At 40.0% G+C, this 23,391-nt stretch overlaps 2 protein-coding genes and 1 long non-coding RNA gene across 3 annotated transcripts in view; 1 reads left to right on the top strand and 2 right to left on the bottom strand.

The window, feature by feature from the left end:
* LOC5566642 (protein roadkill) overlaps positions 1-7,334 on the bottom strand; it is a 512,014-nt gene extending 504,680 nt beyond the window's left edge. Inside the window, exon 1 of the mRNA XM_021856084.1 lies at positions 6,776-7,334. The gene's annotated coding sequence lies outside the window, so the exon portion shown is untranslated. The remainder of the gene's footprint in view (positions 1-6,775) is intronic.
* Positions 7,335-20,811: 13,477 nt separating this feature from the next.
* Positions 20,812-21,479, top strand: LOC110680235. The gene is made up of 2 exons (XR_002502798.1): positions 20,812-20,967; positions 21,031-21,479. It is a non-coding gene; the product is annotated as an uncharacterized LOC110680235 (long non-coding RNA).
* Positions 21,480-22,144: 665 nt separating this feature from the next.
* LOC5572724 (pre-mRNA-splicing factor SPF27) lies at positions 22,145-23,388 on the bottom strand. Its single transcript, XM_001660492.2, has 2 exons — positions 23,205-23,388; positions 22,145-22,742 (listed from the first exon to the last, which is right to left on the bottom strand). Exons 1-2 carry the CDS (start codon positions 23,277-23,279, stop codon positions 22,176-22,178), a joined length of 642 nt encoding a protein of 213 aa, XP_001660542.1. The 5' UTR covers positions 23,280-23,388; the 3' UTR covers positions 22,145-22,175.
* Between the last annotated feature and the right edge of the window lie 3 nt (positions 23,389-23,391).

The following is a 23,391-nucleotide window of genomic DNA, read 5'->3' as shown; positions in this document are numbered from 1 at the left end:
CTTTGTACTAAAGTCATCGAAGCAATCGGAATCCTCGTGGTCTGTAATGTAACATTGATGAAGATCGTCGCAGCATACTTTCCGGGTGCACGGCACAGAGGAGAGTGGCAGCATTTTCGTAACGACCTTAGGATGCTGACAGCTGGTGATATTCCCACATTTGTCATTGGCGATTTTAACGCTCGCAGTCGTCAATGGAACTGCAGCCGAGGTAACAAGGCTGGTACTCAACTGCTACAAATGTCAGTATCAGAGAATTTTTTCATCCACGCTCCAGACGCACCTACCTTTCATCCCACGAGCATAGGGCAGTCGTCTACCCTTGATTTGGTTTTATCCAATAACATAGTGGATATGTCAAGACATATCGTTATCAACGAATTATCTTCCGACCACCTACCAGTGGTATTCACTGTCGACTCCACACCTTCGACCGACGTTTCCGACAATACTAAATATTGCTATGTTCGTGCCAACTGGTCCAGATTCCAGAGAATTGTCAACGATAGCATAATTCTTACAGCGCCAATTGCTCTGGAGATCAACGACATCACGTCTGTAGATGGCGCAGTCGAGTTCTTCAGCAATACTATTCTTCATGCGGAATGTCTTTCCGTTCCCAAGCTACCTATTCGGCCATACGATGTTCCAGAAATATCGCAGCATACCAGAAACTTAATTCGCCTTCGCAATCGGCGCCGACGGCAGTGGATACGGTCGAAAGATCCGTTCTACAAGGTAATCGTGGATGCGCTCAACAAACGAATTCGTGAAGAATGTGCCCAGTCCCGCTTTCATAAGTTTGGGGAAGTCATCAGCAATGTGAACTTCGGTGAAGTTAAAATGTGGAAAATCTCCAGAGCACTACGTAAAAACACCAAATACACTCCTCCACTGCGACATGGTGATCTCCTAGTTGCTTCATCCCAAGGAAAAGCAGAACTACTAGCTGAAAGCTTTGCTGAAGCACACAACAATACTGCAGTTAGTGATAATGCCACGGTAACAGCAGTAGCGGAATCAATCCGCGAGATCAACGAATCACCCAACCAGTTTGGTGCAGCCTGTCTGGTAAGACCGAAAGAAGTTCAACTACTAATCAATAATCTCAAGAACAAGAAGGCTCCTGGTCGTGATAAACTATGCAACCAGCTACTGAAGAAGATACCGCGCAAAGCTGTTATCCTGTTAGCTAGGATCTTTACGGTCTGCTTACAGCTGTGCTATTTCCCAACCGTTTGGAAACATGCTGTGGTCGTTCCTGTTCCAAAAGCTGGGAAGGATATTACTAATGCTGGCAACCACAGGCCTATCAGTCTGCTTCCTGCTCTAAGTAAACTGTTAGAACGCGTAATCCTCTCTAGAATGGAACGGCATATAGAGGCAACCCATGTGGTTCCAGATGAACAATTTGGATTTAAGCGTGGACATTCAACGAACCATCAGCTCGAGCGGTTGGTGAGTCAAGTTAAATCCGGGTTTTCCAACAAACAATCGTCAGGAATGATTCTATTGGATATTGAGAAAGCGAACGATTCTGTGTGGCAGGATGCCGTTCTCCACAAAATGTTAGCTGCTGGTTTTCCAATGTACCTAATAAAAATCGTCCAATCGTTCATCAAAAATCGCTGTTTCGAAGTTAATGTCAACGGTGCGGCGTCGGATCGTAAAAACATTCCCTACGGAGTTCCGCAGCGCTCTGTTTTCAGCCCAATCCTATACAACATCTTCACCGCTGATGTTGTTATGGTCGATGGAGTACTCTATTTCATCTTCGCCGATGACACTGCATTCGTCGCAACTGATTCAGATCCTACAATAGTAATCACAAAGTTGCAAGCCGCACAAAACGCCATTGAAGGATACCAACGCAAATGGAAAATGAAGATCAACCCAATCAAAACTCAAGCAATCTTCTTCTCTAACCGTCGCAGTCCGAGACACTTACCACAACGTAAAATTATTGCAATGGGGGGCTCGAAGTAGAATGGTCAACAGAAGTAAAATATCTGGGGTTGAACCTAGATCAGAAGCTGAAATTTGGTATTCATACCCAGAAGTCGCTCCAAAAGTGCGACAAACTTGTTAAATGTTTATACTCGCTAATCTGTCGTCGCTCTCGCCTGAATACACCCAACAAACTGCTGCTCTACAAAGCCATCATCCGTCCAACGATTACCTACGGTTTTCCAGCTTGGTGCAATTGTGCGAGAATCCATCGCAGGAAACTTCAAACCAAACAAAATCGACTGCTGAAAATGATACTAGATCTGGACCCATACTACCACACAGAAGCCTTGCATAGGCTAGCAGGAATCAACACAATCGATGACTGGATCAACGGCCTGCTACCCAAATTCTAGAATAGCTGCAATCTTTCCGCAAATCCATTGCTACAAACTATTCGGCGCCCTCTGTGATATTAGTACATTAAGAAAAATTTTCCTTTAACTATCCCATTTTCTTTAAGCAATTACAAAGGTTTTTTTTGTTATAGTTTTCCTTTAAAGTTGAATCCATTTTTATAGATCCTAAACTAAATTAACTATACATGAACTACTTTACTGTTGAAAGGATCTCCAAATCTCAGTGTACGAATAATGTATGAAACTATCTAAAGAAACAATCAATAAAATGAAATGAAATGAAATACTGCAAGCCGAAGCCAGAGACTCATAACTACATAAAAAGACATTTGCTTCATCCGTAGATGCTAAGTCCACACATCCGGGGAAGTGTGCATTGAATAAACATTCTAAAAATTCTTCGTCAGAAGAAGTGAAGTCACCATTAGGTAAACGAATTTCGTTCACTTGGAAATCCTTAGACTTTGTAAGGATTTTGTTCAGCCGACTAACTTCACTCAAACTGGAAACATTTGTACAAAGGTTTTTTCCAGCCGGATCGTTGAGCAGAACGAAGAGCCTTCTTGTAAACCTTGCGAGCCAACTTGAACGACTCTGATCCAGCTGAACGGCGTATGTTCCAACTCCTTCTACACTGTTTCCTGAGCCTAGTCAGATCGTAATTCCACCATGGGGTCCCTCTTGTAGTCTTTACAAACCGCAGAGGACATGCTTCTTCAAAAGCTTCCATAATGTAGGATGTTGTAGTATCAACGGCATCATCCAGATCACTTGGATTTTCAATGGACGGAGAATATCCATGAAATTTGGTCGCAACCAATTCAATATAGAGTTCCCAGTTTGTTGACCGGGAATTCATAAAACGCAAAGATGTAGCGACGATCAGATAATGATTCCTCATCTGATACATGCCAATTCGTCAACTTGTGACTGATTCTATTCGAGCAGAGCGTTATGTCTAACACTTCTCTATTACAGGGGTTTTCAGCCTTTTTGGCTCGTGGAGCACTTTTTGAAATAAAATTGTTGCGCGGAGCACCTGCTTTTCATCACCACTCCGTTTGAATTCCGGATTTTTTTCAAGCCTTAATTGCAGGCATTGCATTTTATCTTATCAGATGATCATCTGAGAGAGATACGGATCGAATAACAAGATACAATCTTAGCGCTCTTTGATCGATCTTTCATCGATATCTCTGGTTCATATGATACTAAATAAATTCATTCAAACTCAGCAGTCCACGCGCAAGTATTCAATTTGAAAATTAGTGACATTATTTGATGGCGAGTTCACTGTGCAACCAGCGAGTACCTTTAAAACCCAAAACAGCAAATTTTAGGGGAATCCATAGCGGTAAGTGAATGCTACACATCTAATGCTATTCATTATTTGGTTTTTAATTATAGATTTTTAAACTACCGAGAGATGTCCTTTGGTCTCGGAACCCCCTGAAAATGAATCAATTTACCATTAATCGGATTCTATCAGGATCTGGACGATACAAAACTGAGCGTAAAACTACCGTTGGGTGTACGAAAAGATGTTTAAAATAAATTATAAATCAATATGTTTCAAATTATATGTTTTATGCTCGGAACCCCCTGAAAATGAATCAATGTACCATTAACCGGATTCTATCAGGATCTGGACGATACAAATCTGAGCGTGAAGCTACCGTTGGGCGGCGCACATTTTCTTCGAAGAGAAAAAAATTTTCTTACATAATCCACCAGCAAGAAAATTCTCTTTTCTTCAAAAAAAATACGCGCCGGAATTCGCCTACAGGTATTGTTTCCCCAGGCCTTGTCGTTGCCAAGCATCGTCTTACAAAAAAATTGCAAAAGTATTTTATTTTTATTTATTTAAACATCTTGAAAATATAAGCCTATCTTGTATGGAATCGACACACAAGAATCTTCCAAAAATTGCCGACGGCCACAATATTTCACATAAAAAAAACTCCCGAGAAATCCCATTGTTCGAGAATAGACTCTTTCTGTTTGCTGATCTTTTCGATAGGTAGGTAGGGGGCTGTCCATTAATTATGTAAGGGTTTATGGGGGGGAGGGGGGGTTTGAGATTTCTTACGCGCCATATAATTTATTTTTAATTTTCATACAAAAAATCTTACCATGGGGAAGGGGGGTTTGAAAAACCCCAAAAATTATCTTACGTAATTAATGGATCGCCCCTAGACAGTTTGACAGTTCGAAAAATTCAATCTGGATTCACTGTTTGTGCGACTCTCCATTCATCGATTCTGCATTTGTACACCAAACAACTGTCAAGGACATCTTTTGAAGCATTAGATCGAAAGATGGTATCACATCAAAGCGCTCTTGGATTGAGGATAATATCTCTCCACCATCCAAAGATGATCTAAGTGATCAGATGATATTGTAATGCCTGCTTAATTGATCCTATAATTTCTATGAGAACGTTTAATTAAGATTCATGTTGGTCAGTTTTCCAATAATTTTGATTTTATTTTGAACTTTTACCTCTAGTTTAAAAATATTTGTTTCATTTTATTATTATAGCTAGTTTATTATAGACTGAATTTGTGACAATTAGCCATCTAAATTGAACTACAAATTTTGTGACCTGGAAATGGTACAATTGCTTTGGGTAGGAAATTTTCCGACTTTTGTTTTTAGTTCGAACAACTGAGCAATTCTCTGCAGCAAAATATTTTTTTTAAGCCCTTATTAATTTGTTTGAATGGAATAACCACAAGTTCAACACTCATGGAAATACTTATAATCTTGATAAAACTCGAGGTATTCCTAATTTTGTATCAAGAAGTCAAAAGTTTGCCTAAACGCTACAACTACCTAAATTTACGCATGAACAAAACTTATTTTTTCCAAAAACTTCCAACTTTAATAAGCTCCTTAATATAGAAAAATGAAACAGCATTCATACATTAAAAATGTTACAAAATGTTGATTCAAACTTCTTGCTACGAAGGTAATACCGATCAATTTAACCCCGGTTTACGTTTACGTTTTACAGATTTTTGTCGATGAGGATGAGTATCCCGTTAATAATTTCACACCCTGAAAGTTTTAAAATATTCTGTTGGAGAAAATCGAATTTCTTCAGCTTGAAGGTTTGTTGTTTTTTAAGTTTAACTCAAGAATGATTAATCGTGCAGCTTAAATTGTCCTAAACAAAATATATTAAATATTTTCGACGGCAGGATATTTCTAATTTTCCAAAAACAAAATGTTGGCGCAAATGCTGATTTTTTTTCGTAAAAGCACCCAAGGTATATGAAAGTTCGATAATGTCTATATTTTGCCACCTTGGAAACTTTGTTTCGTCTTACACTATAGCCACATAATCTTCATACAGTAAAGATGAATTAAAACTACCTCTAAATTTTCTGGAGCACAAATCTAGCGAACAAAACAACGGTCTTCAATAAAATATTGATTATTTAGTCGCAATAATCAGTCATCATTGAAATTTACAGCAGGATCGTTCGGTTGTTCTCAAAATTTGTACTAATGAAAGTTTTGACTATGGCTTGGTTTGATATAATTAAAAGCGTATTTTAAAATAAAAAGTTGAGGTGTTTCAACAAATTTTTAAAACGATCGCGGAGCACCTGCCAAGGATTCGCGGAGCACCAAGTGCTCCGCGGAGCACGATCTGAAAACCGCTGCTCTATTAGATACCATGAAGGTTGGGCGATTGCCTATGTTAAGTAATCCAAGATCTGTACTACTTAAGTATTCCATCAGACTGAAGCCTCTCAAATTGATATCTGGGATGCCCCAGATGATGTGATGAGCATTTGCATCGCTGCCCACAATCAGCGGGAGGCCTTTTGTTACGCCATTGTATGCACCCTACCCTTTTTTGTAGGAACTTAAAATTCAATAGCTATTAGGTACATACCTTCTAAATACCACGAATATTATAACCAAATATCATCGCAGTATGATTGAACAAAAAAACTCTACCTGAGTGAATCAAAACTATCAACAATAAAATCCGGTTCCTATAAAAAATGCTGTAATTTATACTCACATTTTTTGTTCCATAACATACACTACAAAATTCATAAGGTTTGTGAGATTAAACCAGAAATTCGTTTACATACCTAAAACAAAAAAAAGATTAGTTATATGAAGTCATGTATGAAATGTGTTGGTATGAATTGGTTTGTTTGATAATTCATGATGGAAGTTATTACAATCATCAAATTATGCTTTATTCGAACCAAATTGTCTCCTTTGCCTTTATAGCTATCAAAATTTGATACCTATAGGGATCGATGATTAAATTTTAATCACATCACAGAACAATGACAGCAACAATTATTGTTGATTTGTCGGTCATCGTATAAATAAAATCGATAAACAAACCAAGGATTTCATTTTCGGGTCCTTAAACTCACCTGTTTGTTTGAAGAGTTCCTGTATTGAGCCAGCAATACTCGACTCCCTCCGGATGGTCACCAGCTCTCGAAACTTGCCAGCAATCAATTCGATCCCGCAGGAAGTGATTTCTTCACCGCACACAATCTTCCAGACACAGCGCTGCCCTCCACTTCCTTCGCCCACACTCTCGCACTCACTTCTCGCTTGGTCACCAGCAAAAATATGCAAATATTTTCGCAATCCCCCGGAACCCTCAGAACTTTTGACCACCCCTCGCACGCACCGCCTCACCCTTAGAAGGACCTTGGTCTAGATTTTGTTTTGATCGCTCGGCCACCAAATTGATACGCACAATAATTATTTCTCTTCGTCGCTGTCAGCGTTATTTCGACGATCACACTCACCACTCACGAAATCCCAACCGAAGGCCGACAAATTTCCCGACGAAAACCGCAGAAGAAAAGTTTTTCCCGATCACGCAAGGAGGAAAAGCGGAGCAGCAGGAAAAGTTTCTGAAAACCCGTGAAATTTCCTTTGCGTTCGGAGAAGAACAGCAAACTGTCAAAAACTTGATCGACGTCGCGACGGACGGACGGGACCGGACAGGTGCGGAAAATCTGCGCAAGCTGAAAATAACAATCCCGGTCGTGAAAACAAAATTTGATTTTGATGAAATAACGAGGGACAGCCCACAACATTTTCTAAAGGCCTTTTTGACTCTGATACACTGAAGAAAAATTAAGCATGGATTCAAAAGGCGCAATGCTGCAGGGGGCATCCAAAATATGAATATGCATGTGCAGCAGTTCAAAGGGAGCTCAGAGGGGAACGACATATATGTATACAGTCATGCACTACGTTTAATTGCACTTCGTTTTAATTGGGCTCCCGTTAAGTGGGCTACACTGTAAGACTAAAGTACCCTTTAAAGGGTAAAAAAGTACCCTCTTTGAGAGAAACTAGTTTAACTCATAAAAAGAGTAAAGGGCCTGTACCCATTAAAGAGTAAACGGCTTGTACGTCAAACTAACGAGTAAATTTTACCCACTATTCGAAATGAATTCAGTTAGGAAAGAGAGTAAATTTTACTCTGTTTCTAGTCTTACGATTTATAATAACAATTTGAAATCAATTTATGAATAATAATAATGAATAAGGGACAAACATCATACAGCACTTTATTAAGATCAATAAATATTGCATTTGTTTAATATTAGCATTAAGTTATATATAAAAGTATTGTAAAAATTCTGCTGCGTGGGGGGATGCTGCGTGCCACGACCGTCTCTCGGGCATTTGGCCGCAGTTTCCTCTCTGGTATCATGCTCCTAACTGAACGAACAGCAACGAAGTTTTTGGTTCTCCAATCCATTCTGTAAAAACAACAGCGTTTCTTGAAATGAAATGAATAATGTTTTTCGATTTTGGACTAACCTGCAAATCTAGACACTCCTCCATTATCAGCGACCCAGATGCGACTCCAGTTACAATTAAGTATAACGGACTGAAGAACAGCATCCGCCAAAATATTTTAAGAACTTTTTCACTCATTAAAGGGTAAACCACTGGAACTTACAAATGGGCAAAATTTACCCACTATGCAAAATTTTGAACTACCCTTTATTTTGACAGCTTCATATATCAGAAAATAGTGGGTACTTTTTACACCTTAAAGGGTAATGCCAGGTTTACAGTGTATAGCCCATCTAAAACGAAGGCAAACGCAAGGGGGTGGTCACTCCGCACAAAGCTGGCGCACCAATTTGCGCCAACGTTTTTTTACTGTGCCTTTAGGTGTGCCGATGTGTCCAGATGAAAAATTTCACCATAAACTTAGGAGCTATAAAAAAACACAGAACTGAAATTTATAGTAGCAGTCATACACTCAAAATAATCCAAACGTCATTGTTACGTGAAAACATACGTGGTTTTTTTCCATCGCACTTTTCACGTAGCTCTTACGGGAATCATAGGTGATGAAGAATGAACGCATGAACCAATGAACTATTTTCTTTCCATCGGAGAACTAAGTAAGGGTTACGTGAATTATTCGTAAATTCCACCAAGGGCATTGATGGAAGCTAAAGAAAGCTTCCTGTAAATGTCAATTGAAATCGGTGTTAATATAATCTGCTTGGCTTTGCTTTATTGTCTGCAATTTCATTTTTTTTTATAAAAACGAAATATATACACAATAATTATGAAACTTTTATTAGCTGACTGGTAGATGTGAAACCTCAGTTAAAACATTTTCGTCACAGAACACTTATAGAATAAACACACATTTGTATTGGAATTGGTAGGTTGCTGCATACTTCCGCTAGATACAAGTAGGATTAGATTCTTTCACCGGGTTTTTGCAGGTACCGCTCCTGTTACAGTGAGAATGTATAAAAAGGGATTGAATAGTAAAAAATACCCAAAATTAGATGATTTACTCACGTTTAGCTGTCAGCGAGAGAAAATTATTTAGTTCAACACCGGATCACCTTAAGCCGCTGGACTCATCAAAAAAGCTATGCCATTCTGGCCCTAAGAAGTGTAATTTACACTAAAACGCTATTGCAGAAACCAAAACAGAATTTACTTTAAAATTAATGTTATTATAGCGGTCGAAACAATTACTCTCAAAGCTTGTCTTGGACTGACGCCATCACAACACAGAATGAACTGCAGAGTGAACACGATCAAAATGAATCAATCTATGTACGTAATTTCCACGTAGGGTTGATAGGTCAACCGCAGTGAAATTTAGCGGAGCTTCATTCCATATATACCTATGGTTCAGTGCTTGTTACCTTAGTCAGGTAGGAGTCGAAGAGAATTCATTTTCAAGGGTCTACGTGATTTTTCACGTAACAATGACGTTTGGATTATTCTGAGTGTAGCATTCCATGTATTTGCTGTCAACAAAAATAATAATATGAGAAAAAGTCCAACATTTTTCTCTGGACGTGTCCCTTTAAATTCAGAACATTTGGTGCACGAAGAACACGGCAATCATATCATATACAAAAATTACGTCTTGTTGTTCACCATGAAAAAGGATATGAATATAAAAAATCAATTGCAGTTTTCCAAAACACAACTATATTTAGGTTTTCAACTTTTTGAAATGTGAAATCATCGAAAATCACCTAGAAATTTTGATTACTTTTACTTGAATTTTGACGGGTTTTCACGCTTTACCCTTCGAATGTGCCGGTTTTCCAGTGACAGTTGGTGACAGGTTCCCGTGACTTTTCAGAGCTCGCAATCTAAGCCAGCTGTCTCCTCTCTCTCAGGTTTTTATCATCCCTAGATTGAAATCTTGATACTTTTACCATTTTGCCCTTAACCCTCGTAGGCTGGCAAATATTTAAATGCCGTTGTTTCCCGGAATTGGCTATAATATGGTTACCAAGAACTGTTTAAAAAAATGTCTTCAATATGAACTAAGGCAACGGTGATAAACGACGTAGCATTTTTTGGCCATTTTTCGACTCCACCACAAAACCACATCGTCACAAAATCTTAGACTCACCCTCCCCCTAAAATGGTACGTCATTTATGAACCGTCCCTAATATGATTTTTCTGGTTCCCCAGAGTACCTGAAATTTCAAAAATGTGTATAATTTATTTTCAGACATCTAAACCAAGCTTATTTGAACGCATTTTTGGAACGATAATTAAAAGTTCGAGTGTGCTTAGTTAGTGTCCTTCAAGTCTGTAGCTGATTCTTCCGGGGATCAAGTTCGGGTAGCCACATCCTTGCTATGTGTGGGGCACTTAACACCCAAACCTTCTCTCTCTCATCAAAGAGAACGTGTCTACGTTTAACCACCTGAGTTGAGAACTGCATCGATCTGAATTATCATTTTAAAACTTCATTGTTTCAGCCATTTTTTCCGCTTAATAAATTTCGTATGAGTTTCAGAGCTTCGATCTAAAATAAAAATAAATTGTTGAATGGGAAAATATCATAAAACCAGTGCGTGTTTTTGCTGTAGCCCATATCAGTTTTTCCATCAGATGACAGAACGCAAACAACTTAAAATTATCAATGGTTGCTGAGCATGAAATTTCAGTTCATTGTGATTTTTATAGCAACTCATTATGGAAAATAGAGCCAGTCAGTGTGCCAAGATGTGCCCAAGCTGTGCAAGGCGCACTGTGTAGAGTGACCACCCCCTTGGGCAAACGTCACTTTTTGACATAAACCCAAGGGGGTGGTCACTCTGCACAGTGTGCCTGGCACAGCTTAGGCACATCTCGGCACACTGACTGGCTCTATTTTCTGTAATGGGTTGCTATAAAAATACAATGAACTGCAATTTCATTCTCAGCAATCCTTGATAATTTTAAGTTGTTTGTGTTCTGTCAACTGATGGAAAAACTGATATGAGCTACAGCAAAACACGAACTGTTTTTATGTTAATTTCCCATTCAACAATTTATTTTTATTTTAGATCGAAGCTCTGGATCTTATACCAATTTTCTTAAGCGGAAAAAGTGGCTGAAACAATGAGAGGGATTTGAAAATTGTTCAGATCGATGCAGTTCTCAATTTAGGTGGTTAAACGTAGACACGTTCTCTTTGATGAGAGAGAGAGGGTTCGGTTGTTAAGTGCCCTCCACATGGCAAGGATGTGGCTAAAACAACCAACCGCCCACCCCCTCGTGACGCTTTTTGTATTGATAGTCGACTATTCTTGTATGGGCCGTAACAACGTTCGGACACCCACCCACCCCCTAAAGCGTTATGAAATTTGTGAATGGGCCCTAGGTGGGCTACGGGCTTAGTGCAACGAACGAAAGTTAAGTTAATTTCATAACGCTAAAGGGGGTGGGTGGGTGTCCTCGTGATGTTAGGGCCCATTCACAAATTTCATAACGCTAGAGGGGGTGGGTGTCCGAACGTTGTTACGGCCCATACAAAAAGCGTTACGAGGGGGTGGGTGGGTATCGAAAATAGCCATTTTTGGCGTTATTTAATTTGTGAATAAACCCTTACGGATCATATATATTGTATACAAAATTCATAAAGTATTCATACAAAAAGTGTTACGAGGGGGTGGGTGGGTGTCGAAAATGCCCATTTCTGACGTTATGAAATTTGTGAATAAAAATTATGATAAAAATCTACTTACTTGATACTTACTTACTTGATGGGCTACAATCCGCTACGTTGAATCTACGCCGAATGGATAATTCTTCTCCACTGGGCTCGGTCCTGAGCCAATCGCTTCCAGTCGCCCTGAACGTTAAGTGCCCTTAAGTCCTCTTCAACTGCAAAAAGCCAACGTGTGCGCGGCCTACCACGAAGCCGACGGCCTCGTCCGGGTTCTCTACTGAATATTGTTTTTGCTTGTCGTTCTTCCGGCATTCGTACCACGTGACCAGCCCAACGCAGCCTGCCGTGTTTTATGAGCTTGATAATATCCACTTCTTTATATACTTGGTACAACTCATGATTCATGCGACGCCGCCAGATGCCATTTTCTTGTTTACCGCCGAGTATTGTTCGCAGCACTTTACGCTCAAAAACTCCAAACGCTTTCCGGTCGACCTCTTTTAACGTCCAGGATTCATGGCCGTATAGGGCAACCGGAAGGATAAGAGTCTTATATAGCGCGAATTTTGTTTTCGTCTGCAGGCTACGGGACTTAAGCTGGTTACGGAGCCCGTAAAAAGCCCTATTCGCAGCTGCAAGACGCCTTTTCACCTCGCGGGTAACATCATTATCGCAAGTCACTAAAGTACCAAGATACACAAATTCTTCCACTACTTCAAATTTTTCACCACCTAGCACCACTTCACTACCAACGTCACGATTGGAACCACGCTGTCTACCAGCGATCATGTACTTAGTTTTGCTGGTGTTGACGGTAAGTCCAATCCTCGCTGTCTCCCTTTGAAAAGGCACGAATGCCTCTTCTACGGCTCGACGATCAATTCCGATTATATCGATATCGTTCGCAAAACCCAGGAGCATATGCGACCGGGTGACGATGGTACCGCTTCTTTGCACGCCCGCTCTTCTTATAGCTCCTTCGAGAGCAATGTTGAACAAAAGATTCGAAAGCGCATCTCCTTGCTTCAATCCATCTAAGGTTACGAAGGAGGTTGAAGTCTCATACGCAACCCGCACACTTGATTTCGATCCATCCAACGTTGCACGAATCAGTCTAATCAGTTTCGCCGGAAAACCGTGTTCTACCATTATCTGCCATAACTCATTTCTCTTTACTGAATCGTACGCAGCCTTGAAATCAATGAACAGATGATGTGTCTGCAAGTTGTATTCCCGGAACTTATCAAGGATTTGTCGCAAGGTAAACATTTGATCCGTCGTTGATCGGCCCTCACGAAAACCAGATTGGTATTCGCCGACGAAGGACTCCTCCAGCGGTCTCAATCTGTTGAACAGAACACGTGACATTATTTTGTACGCCGAATTGAGGAGCGTTATTCCTCTGTAATTGGCGCACTCCAATCTGTGGCCCTTCTTATACAGAGGGCAGATGAGGCCCTCCAGCCAGCTAGCAGGCAATTCTTCTTCCTCCCATATCCTTAACAGAGTACGGTGCAGCATTTCGTACAGCTGCTCACTACCGTACTTGAAAAGTTCGGCCAGGAGCTCGTGTTTTCCAGCAGCCTTACAGTTCTTCAACTCCTTAATCGCTCTTCTAACCTCATCTAGCGTCGGGGGCTCCACAGCTTGTCCATCGTTGCTGATGATTAGTCTGTTCTCAGACGCGCTCGTGTCCTCTCCATTCAACAATTGCTCGAAGTGTTCTTTCCACCTGGCAGCCACCAAGATTTTGTCTGTCAGCAAGTTACCTTCGCGGTCATTGCACATGACGGGAGACGGCGCAGTTTTTCTCCGTACGCCATTGACAGTTTCGTAAAATCTCCGCATATCGTTTTGTTCGATGCTGTTTTGCGCCTCAGTAATGATGTCTTCTTCATACTGCCTTTTCTTTCTGCGGTGAATTCGTTTCTCGGCTGCTCTAGCTTCCTTGTACCGCTCTCTATTCTGCCGGGTACCAGACACTAACATCCGACTTCTGGCAACATTCTTCTCATCCGTCACATTCTGGCACTCCTCATCAAACCAACCGTTTCTGGGTCGTCTCTGAGCAGTACCTATCACCTCTCGCGCTGCTGTGCTCATCGCACCGTGGATAGACTCCCACAGATTGTTGAGGTTTTCGCCTACGTTGTATCCCCTTATCCGCTCATCAAGCTTCCGGCGGTACTCGTCTGCTACACCTTCTGTTGATAAGCGCTGGATATTGAAACGCAACGGTCGCTGTGTTCTTGTGTTCGCCACGGTAGACAACTGTGCACGAATTTTACTAACAACGAGATAGTGATCAGAGTCGATGTTTGGGCCTCTAAAGGTCCTCACATCGATGACATCCGAGAAATGCCGACCGTCCACCAAAACGTGGTCTATTTGGTTGCAGAGCTCGCCATTTGGGTGCATCCAGGTGTGCTTTCGGATGTCTTTGCGTGCAAAGTAGGTGCTGCTGATGGCCATCCCTCTAGCTGCAGCAAAAGTTATTAGCCTTAGGCCGTTGTCATTGGTGGCGGAGTGAAGGCTCTCCGTACCAATTATAGGGCGAAAAAAATCCTCTCTTCCGACCTGAGCGTTGGCATCCCCGATAACAACTTTTACGTCATGTTTTGGGCACTCTCCGTAGGTCTTGTCGAGACAATCATAAAACGCATCCTTCGTGTCGTCGGGTTTATCGTTTGTCGGCGCATAGATGTTGATCAGACTGTAGTTGAAGAATTTGCCCCGTATCCTCAATACGCAGATTCGTTCATTAATCGATTTCCACCGCATAACACGCTTCATCTGCTTCCCGATCACTATGAATCCGACGCCATGCTCTGCCTTATCGCTGCCACTATGGTAGATGTTGTATTTGAAAGCTGTGTTGGCGACGGGATCCACCGCCTTGAATTCACGTTCTCCAGTTCTAGGCCATCTTACTTCCTGAATAGCAGCCACGCTCACTCCAACCTTCTGCAATTCACGAGCCAAAAGGCTCACTCGTCCGGGTTCATTTAACGTCCTGACATTCCAGGTACCGAGTTTCCAATCATAGTCCTTATTTCGTTGCCAGGTCGATTGCCGAAAATATCGTTCGTTATTTCTCCTTTCTCCATTTTTCGTGGTAGGTAAGAAATTCGATATGCTACCTTACCAGGGTCGCGATACCTACATCACGATGGTGGGGCTGCCACCTTAGGTGTAGCTGACGTAATACAGCATTTCATACTCAGCCACTGGATGCCAGAACAGACGCTGTTTGAGCCGCACCTCCTTGGTGGACAGACGCTCGAGACGCACCTCCTCACTCTAGCTGATGTCAGAAGGACAACAGTGCCCAGGCTGCACTACCAGCTAAGTACGCAACCCTTAGCTGGCGGTCTTTGTCATCATTTGACCCGTGGAAGCGTGAGGTAGGGACTTGTGAGGACCAGAGCTATGTTGGACGCTCCTTCCTAGTTGTCGGCTCACCATTTCACAGCCCATAAAAATCATTCTCCCAAAATTTGAAGTGATTTGGAAGAAATTTGGTTGTGCACATGCCATTTGAAGTTTATATGGAAATTAAATACTATGGAAAAGGCAAACCTTTCGTGTTCAGTCCTCTAACTGCTCGTAATAATAAACTATGGAAATATGAACATACTCTTCATATGTCAAATCTTTCCAGCTACAACTTTGCCGAAGACCACATTTTAATTGGACGTAAGGATAATTCGTTATTATTGATAACAAAGTCTAAATCATGCTGAGATGATCATTCAATTACACTGTTCGACAAAAAAAAGTCGATCTGAATGCACAGAGACCGGACACCCCGGGCTTGAAAGTATGAAAATAAACAAAAATGATGGCGCTTTCAGAATGTTCGTGTCTGCCCAAATTTTTGGTGATCAAATGAAGTATTGTCATTGCGCTGTTCATATGTATATGAGAAATGAATCAAAGAAGATATAGCCATCACTCTAGAAAAGAATTTTATAGAAATAAGTGGAAAGTTCGTTAGCATGTTAGATTTTAAATTCATTATAGTAAACAAGAAACAAAACAACCTGCAAAAGATTCTGCATAAACCACGTGGTTATATTTTTGGTATTTTTCATCCCTTTTTCCATTGTAATCAACTCTTCAAATTTTTATTTTATTTACGTGGACTGTAATCTTTGAACAGACCCCCCACCTAAAATGAACACGCAATTTATGGACGGTTCCACAGTATTGTATAGGGGTTGTTCATAAACCACGATATTTCTGGAGAGATAGCTTCACTAAAATCGCTTATTTCAACCATTCATATCAAATATAGCATCATTTGCAATACTTTCAAAAAGGGGAGGGTACAAAAAAGGGGGGAGTTTATGCAAATCTAAGTACAACTCTTCATATTGAATTCCAAGTTTAAAACATAATATGGCACGCGAATTCTGCTGTTCTGAATATAAAACACTGTGTCGGGTTATTGATTAGATTATTCAATAAAAAATCAAAAATGTTCAAGTATATTTTAAAAATGACCTGGGGCAGACACGAACATTCTGAAAACGCCATCATTTTTGTTTATTTTTATACTTTCAAGCCCGGGGTGTCCGGTCTCTGTGCATTCAGATCGACATTTTTGTCGAGCTGTGTTACTTTCAAAGCAACACTGCTTTTTTGCTGTAGAACATAGGGCTTGTTCATATCACAGATAACAGATGTTTATGCTAGAACAAAATTTTTCTGAAAACCTGTGTAAATATTCAAATTGAAACTCCTTGCAATCACTAGCGCCGCCACACAACGAATTGCGTCAATCAGTGGTGAATATCAGTATCTTGAAATATTTCATATTCACCACTGACATCGTCATGGGAACTAAGCGTGACAGCGCCACCACGATGTTGCTACTTGTGTTGCCATTCAAAATGACCATGAATTGTCTTACACAGTTTTACAATCGGACTTCAACGTCTGTTATCTGTGTTCATATATTTCATAACGCTAAAATTGGCCATTTCGGATACCGGATTTTTCTTTGATCGCAGTACGCAGTTGAAAAGAAATGTCAATTCAAATGGAGCTCACTGTATTAAATTTCTTGACCATTTCTTGGGCAGAAATTTTTACTTTTTTCTCGAGTGGAACAGCATACTTAGCTAATATTGCGAGGACACCCACCCACCCCTCCAGCGTTATGAAATTTGTGAATGGGCCCATAGTAGCCTGGATTACTTTGATCTATTCTAACCGCCTGGAGCACAATGGACCGATGCACGCGTTCACTATCTGACGTTTGAGCGGTGCCGTGTTATTTACGTGACCATTGCAGCGAGTGAATTTGGCACCGCTCAAACGTCAAATTAGTGAACTTGTGCATTGGTCCATTGTTGCCTGCACTGAGAAAAATCTACACGTCAAGGTCGTGTGTTTACTTATATATTTGCGCAATGAGGAAAACCACATGATTTGAGTGTGGTAGCCATATGGATTTCATCATTGATTTCACGGTATAATAACATGTGTATCAACATTAGGTTGTCATGTGAAACAAACATGAATTTCCAAATATTAAATCATGAAAACCAATTCGAAATGTAGTAGGTTTAGATAGTCATGTGTGATAGAACATATTATGTATCCGGTAGAAATCAAGACCAACATTTATTTATAATTACTGTTTTCTCGGGCCCCGTGCGTCGTAGCTAATATGTGAATAGTGCGCTGTGTTCATAAAAATCGTAAGAATGCAGCGCCACTCTAAAAAACTGATTTCAAAATCGTGCGAGTTGAGGCGCGTCGCGAGTCTCACTGGCGCGATCCGGTTTGGTGGCGGTGCGACAATAAATGTCATGGGACTGAAAGAAAAAATTTGGTAGAAAAACGTTTGCTCCCCAAAATATGGATCCGAGGCTCCTCTGCTTGTCGCAAGCTCTCTTGATTTTTTTGTTCAACCCCGTGAGCCAGCAACCAGCGGGGCGCCGCAAATCCACAATTTAGGAAGCCAGGGATAAGCATATTCCATTTTTTTCGAAACTGAAAGCCAGGAAAATCTGTTAGTGGAATCCGATTTTTCTACTAAACTATACCCAGGTAACCAACAAGCACTGTTATAAGCGGTATATGAGCCATTTAATAGATTTTCAGTGCCTACTAGCTTCATAAAACATTTTCGAATGCTTATAGGCACTGTGACCCTCAGGCACTGTTATTGGCCGTATATGAGTATATAACGCTTTATTTTAGTGCTTGTAAGCCCTGTGCCAATAAGCCGTACACAGAGACCGTCAATGCTTCTAAACGGCCTAGTGCCTTGACGTTTATCAACCATAATAAAACTGAATCGGGATTACGACGTTGAAAGAGATTTCATATCCCGCTTGCACCTATGAAAAAGATCGTACGCAAATGTCAACATGCGATAGAATGAAGCGCAACACATCTCTCCGCCTCTTTTTCTCTCACCGCAAAGAATAAAGCGAATAAATCAATGTATCAGGGGATCTTGGATGTCTCAAAATTCAACCAAAACGAACCTGTGATGAATGGCGTTTCATGAATGTATAAGATGCTCTAAGATATGAACAGATTCGTAAATCGATTGTAAAAGATTGTGGTGGGGTAATGCTGATCCATTATCGATTTTTTTTTCTGAGAATTTTGCTTCTTTTGCACTGCTATGCACATAGCTATATGGTCAAATGCCTTGCCGGCATCGCCAGCATCACTCGTGATTCGACAGGATAAAAATAGACACATCGCTGCAAACATTTCTCTTTTAAATACGACGTTAAGCATCTCAATCACTCGTGCATCGATGGAGCAGATGGAAAATGCGACGGGAATCTTAAATATGAACTACGACGACAGCAGTTTGCGCCTGGGTCCCGCAGCAAAATGGAAAAAAATGTATCCAGAGGGAGCATGAAAGAAAAGAAAGAAAATCACACGAAAGATAAACAATTATTATTTTTCTTTTTTTTTGCCACTTGCTATAACATTTTGACATCACTCAGTTCAGAGACAAAGTACGAGTAGGCTGTTTATCAGCCAAATAATTCGCCAAATGTGGCTTTATTACAGCCGTTAATTACGATATAGTTCCAATTAGCTCTGTCGACAAAGCCTTTAAATCGACTATAGAACCGGCTTAGTGCCGATTTTAACGGCTTATTGGTTACTTGGGTAGTTATAATCAATGTTTTCTTATAGAAAGGTAGAATTCTCGTACATCGGTCAACTTCACCAATAAAAGAAAAATCGAATTCACAAATTTTCATCTAACACTTTCAGCTTCAAAATTTGCTTCTTCTCTTTGGAAGCATGATGATGACTGTCGTTCGACACGAGGTCCAACCGCAATTCAGTTCACTATGCATCCCATGGGTTGATCACAAACAATTTAGAAGCTTTGAACATGGAAATCGATAGCATAGCTCATGGATTTCATCATAACAATCTCATTGCGCAAATCAATGAATCGACCAACTTGAACATGATGATTATGACACAAGATAACCATAAGCAAAACACACTGAATCCGTGTTGGAGTGATGATCTATGCGTCCATAGGTTGGCACATACGAATCTGAAGAGAAAGCTTCGGGAACTTATGTGGAAAAAATATGGAATCCCTGTTGTCCGTTGATGAATCAATTCATGAAGCAAAACACAGGAATTTATGGGTAACACACACGAAGTTTGCAAGAAAATCATGGCAAATCGATATGGACGTTCATGAATCGATCCATAATTTTAAACACACAGATCGAGCGTGTGGATTTTTATCAGTGTGCCGAGCAGTTGGTTAAGCGTGCAAAATGCAAACCCACTCTATGATTATGAATAGCAATTTATTCTGACGTCCAATCAAAATGTGGTCTTCGGCAAAGTTGTCGCTGAAAGGATTTCACATAAAAAGAGTTTCTTCACTTCTCCATAAAATATTATGATAGATAGAGGGCTTAACATAAAAGGTCGGGGTTTGCCAAAGTATTCTCCATATGAACTTCAAATTATTATTTGGTCCTACACATAGAACACACATAGAAAAATACATTTTGCATTACGGTCTGAACAGTAAATTTCTGCTAACTGATACTGTTAATGTTCCACAAACAGTTGTTTATATGTTGAACAATATGGAACCTGAAACTTAACACAATAAATTGCCATTTGAGTCATTTTTGCCAAACGGTGACAATATTTAATATTGTCTAGATGTGGTTGAAATGTATCGGAATGCTGACTCATTAGAAATAGTGGCACTATAAGATTAACATCTGTGAAATAGTTTGTGCTCAAATTTGCTCTTCACTATATATAACTTATAACCAACAGTTTGGCAAACTGTTACATTCACCGGTTTTTGTTTTAGCAATATTGAAGACACACGCTTTAAAAATTTAACTCATTCAAATTGAAAAATAGGAAAAATATGATCAAAAGTTTCGTTTTTCGTTTTCCACGAAATTGAATTGGATATTGGAAAAGTGATAATGGAACGTACTTTGTCTTTTAATTATGAGTATAAAAATGTTTTACTATCATACGGTTAGAACACGGATTAGACTAAAATTAATATATATATATATATATATATATATATATATATATATATATATATATATATATATATATATATATTTTTATCGAAGTTTGAAACAGTGACAAAGTCATGTTTTTTAGCGTGCATGCAAGTTTGTCGGTCAAACCCAGGCAATGGACATGCCCTATATCAACTGCAGCGATTTGCAGTAGACAGGATGTTCCGGGCCCGATCTATCTGACAAGCCAATCGAGCCCTCTGTCACCATAGAAGATGGTGTCTCCATCATGTCGATAGCCTGGTCAAACCCATCAAAACATTCAGAGCGAGAAAAGAAAAAAAAAATCACTGCAACAGAAATCAAACGCAAATCCATGTACTGATGCTAGTTTTAAATGAAATTCGGCCGCGGTGGAAGAGCAGCGCTATCATGGTGAGTAATAATAAATATAAATCCGTAACGCGTTACTAAACCAAGCTTTTATTTCGACAGATTTCGTATATGAAGATGGTCATCGGCTTGGTGGCAGCTGCAAAAACAGCCGAACTCGCCGCTGCTGGTTACTCTTGGCAATGCATGAACCAGCTGCAAGGAGAACCCATTGTTCCGGATCACCTATACGTGGACATCAAACCAAAAGTGAGTTTCAAACTGTCTATGTCACCGATTTTAATTATGTATAACGATTCCTTCACGTTCCAGAGTCTGATTCACCAGCATCAAGCGTAGGCCATCCTGAATAACAGCCTGGATCTAAGAAGCAAGCGCTGAAAGAAAGCCATCTCTGTGAGGTTTATTTAGCTACGTAATTGCTGCATTCATGGACTTTAATCAGACTATGAAATGTAAGTGACTGGATCACCGATGATTAATCGCACCACCTAAACGGAGCACGAGCTTCGAAAGCATTGTTCAAGGCAAAATTGTGCCACGATTCTATTTTTTTATTTTAAATATCGAATATGGCAACCTTAAGCTTTAATAAACATTCAAAATATTTTGTCTTCAATGAAAATTATTTCTTAAATTGAATAAGTCACAATGAAACAAGAAATAAGTGTAGTATAAATTCAATTCCAACAGAATTTTGTCTACACTTATTTTCTTCTTTCATTGTTTCGTATTAAATTTATTGATCAATTATTCTTTAAAGCCTGATTCGCTGCTGACAAGTAATTTCTTGGCCTATCTTGATGCATGGAAAATTCCTGCAAGGAATCGATCAAGGAAGCGCTTTTTTCTGATCGCAGTACGCAGTTGAAAAGAGATGTCAGTTCAAACGGGAGTCGCTGTAGAAAATTTCTGCAAGGAATCGACGATAAATTTCTTTAGCGATTCCTGTTCAGCAGCAAATCAGGCCTAACGGTAAAAGCATAAAGAAACAATACGATATTAGGTTAAAATACTATATGGCACAATAAATCAATTGTTACATAAACATTCATCGTTTTCACTTCAAATTTATAGTTTTACTGTTTGAAAACAGTTTGCCCTATAGTGGGTTGGCCGAAAAATGGATAGTATGTCTATCGTTTTGCAAACAGTAAACCAAAAATTTTGTTCGCGAAAATCTACGTTTTTTTATGGTTACATAACTTAACCACCTATTCCCCATATTGTTATTTTTCCAATAACCATTCCCGAAATTGTCAAAATAGTTTGTGGTAAGGTTGATTTATTGTTAATTTGGATGTTATTTGAAACTGTTTAGATATTGTCGCAAGTGGTTGCGGATAGTTAAAAGAATGGTGCTAGTATGGTTCACAATTATGCGGGTTTACTTTTAAATTTTCTCAACAATAAGAGTATAAAGATCTTGTGGTTTTATATGTATTATTGTATTCTTCTTATTTCTTATCGTGAGCTAACATTTGGTTTTTCTTTTGATAAATTCTCTCCTCAAGCTTAGCGCACGCTTGTTCTATTTCGTAATTCTTAGACACCAACATTACCCATTGTGCTTCGAGGGAGCGCAGCTTTTCGCCACCTTGTGTCTGCTTTGATTTCCGCTTCCAATTAACGTCTTGGATTTCCTTCTTGATAGCCTCCAACCGAGCTTGAGCTTTAGCTTGCATCGCAGTCAACACCTCCAGATAAGATTTCCACATTTCACACCCATACTCCATCATCAGATCGAGGTTCATCGCACGGACGGCTTGATGTTCCAGCTGTGCCATCGAGTTGTCCACACTTTCGCACCATGATGACACCTCTGACATTTTGCCAGCCGGAGGTGGGGGCAGTTCGTACCGTTTCATGCTCAGCGGTTCCATTGGCAACCGGTTCTGGATTCGTTCGAATTCCGTCGTCATCAGAACGGTCTCAAAAGCGGCCGTGTTCAGCGCTGGGAGGTGTTCCAGGTAGTTCTTCGTGGGTCGGTATCGGCGACATTCCTCCTCCACCATGGCGATTGCCTGTGAACAATTGGATAGAATTGTGTTTAGTAATGAAAAAGTTTATCTCTTATAGCTTGTTAGAGTGTAACACAACTACTGTATGCTTTATTGTATTAATTTTATATATAAAAATGAATCAAAGAGCAACTACCGTACAATTGAACATTACATATACTTCGCAATTGTATTAGATTAAATGGACAAATTGATGTTTGCAAAAAAATACACATCTTCTCGTTGAGAATCGAACTCACGACTCTTTGTTCATTAGTTAGGTATTCCAGTAAACAGCTCGAAGAATTATTGTTGTTGATCTTTGACTGCATTCATTTTAATTCCCTTTTGACATTTTTTCCTAAACCTTTTTGGTTCAGTGTATTACAAAAAAAATAGGACGACATAAAACTGGGAACACTGCCATGGTAAAACAAAAACTTCGGTCATGTCGCCGCGGATGATTCCATTCATTTCAGCACTTACCGCTTCCCGCACTCCCGGATCATCGTAGCCCAGATCGATGTACGGAAGTGCATCCACCAGCACTTCCCCTGCCATTTTATCACGGTTTCACTTAAGGAATCCCAGGAAAACAAACCGTAATCGGCGATTATTTCTTCCCGGTTCTCAATCACACTGCCGTGTAAACAAAGCTTTTGACAACCAACTC

The sequence above is a fragment of the Aedes aegypti genome, chromosome 1 (genome assembly GCF_002204515.2).
Source record: "Aedes aegypti strain LVP_AGWG chromosome 1, AaegL5.0 Primary Assembly, whole genome shotgun sequence".
Taxonomy (NCBI): Eukaryota; Metazoa; Arthropoda; class Insecta; order Diptera; family Culicidae; genus Aedes; species Aedes aegypti.
This window is presented reverse-complemented; position numbering and strand designations above follow the sequence as displayed.

Bases quoted from the DNA above. Each gene is read 5' to 3' on its own strand.
- LOC5572724 (XM_001660492.2), bottom strand. From the start codon at position 23,279: ATGGCAGGGGAAGTGCTGGTGGATGCACTTCCGTACATCGATCTGGGC. The intron at 22,743-23,204 runs GTAAGTGCTGAA...AATTGTTCACAG, and splicing joins ATCCGGGAGTGCGGGAAGCG to GCAATCGCCATGGTGGAGGA.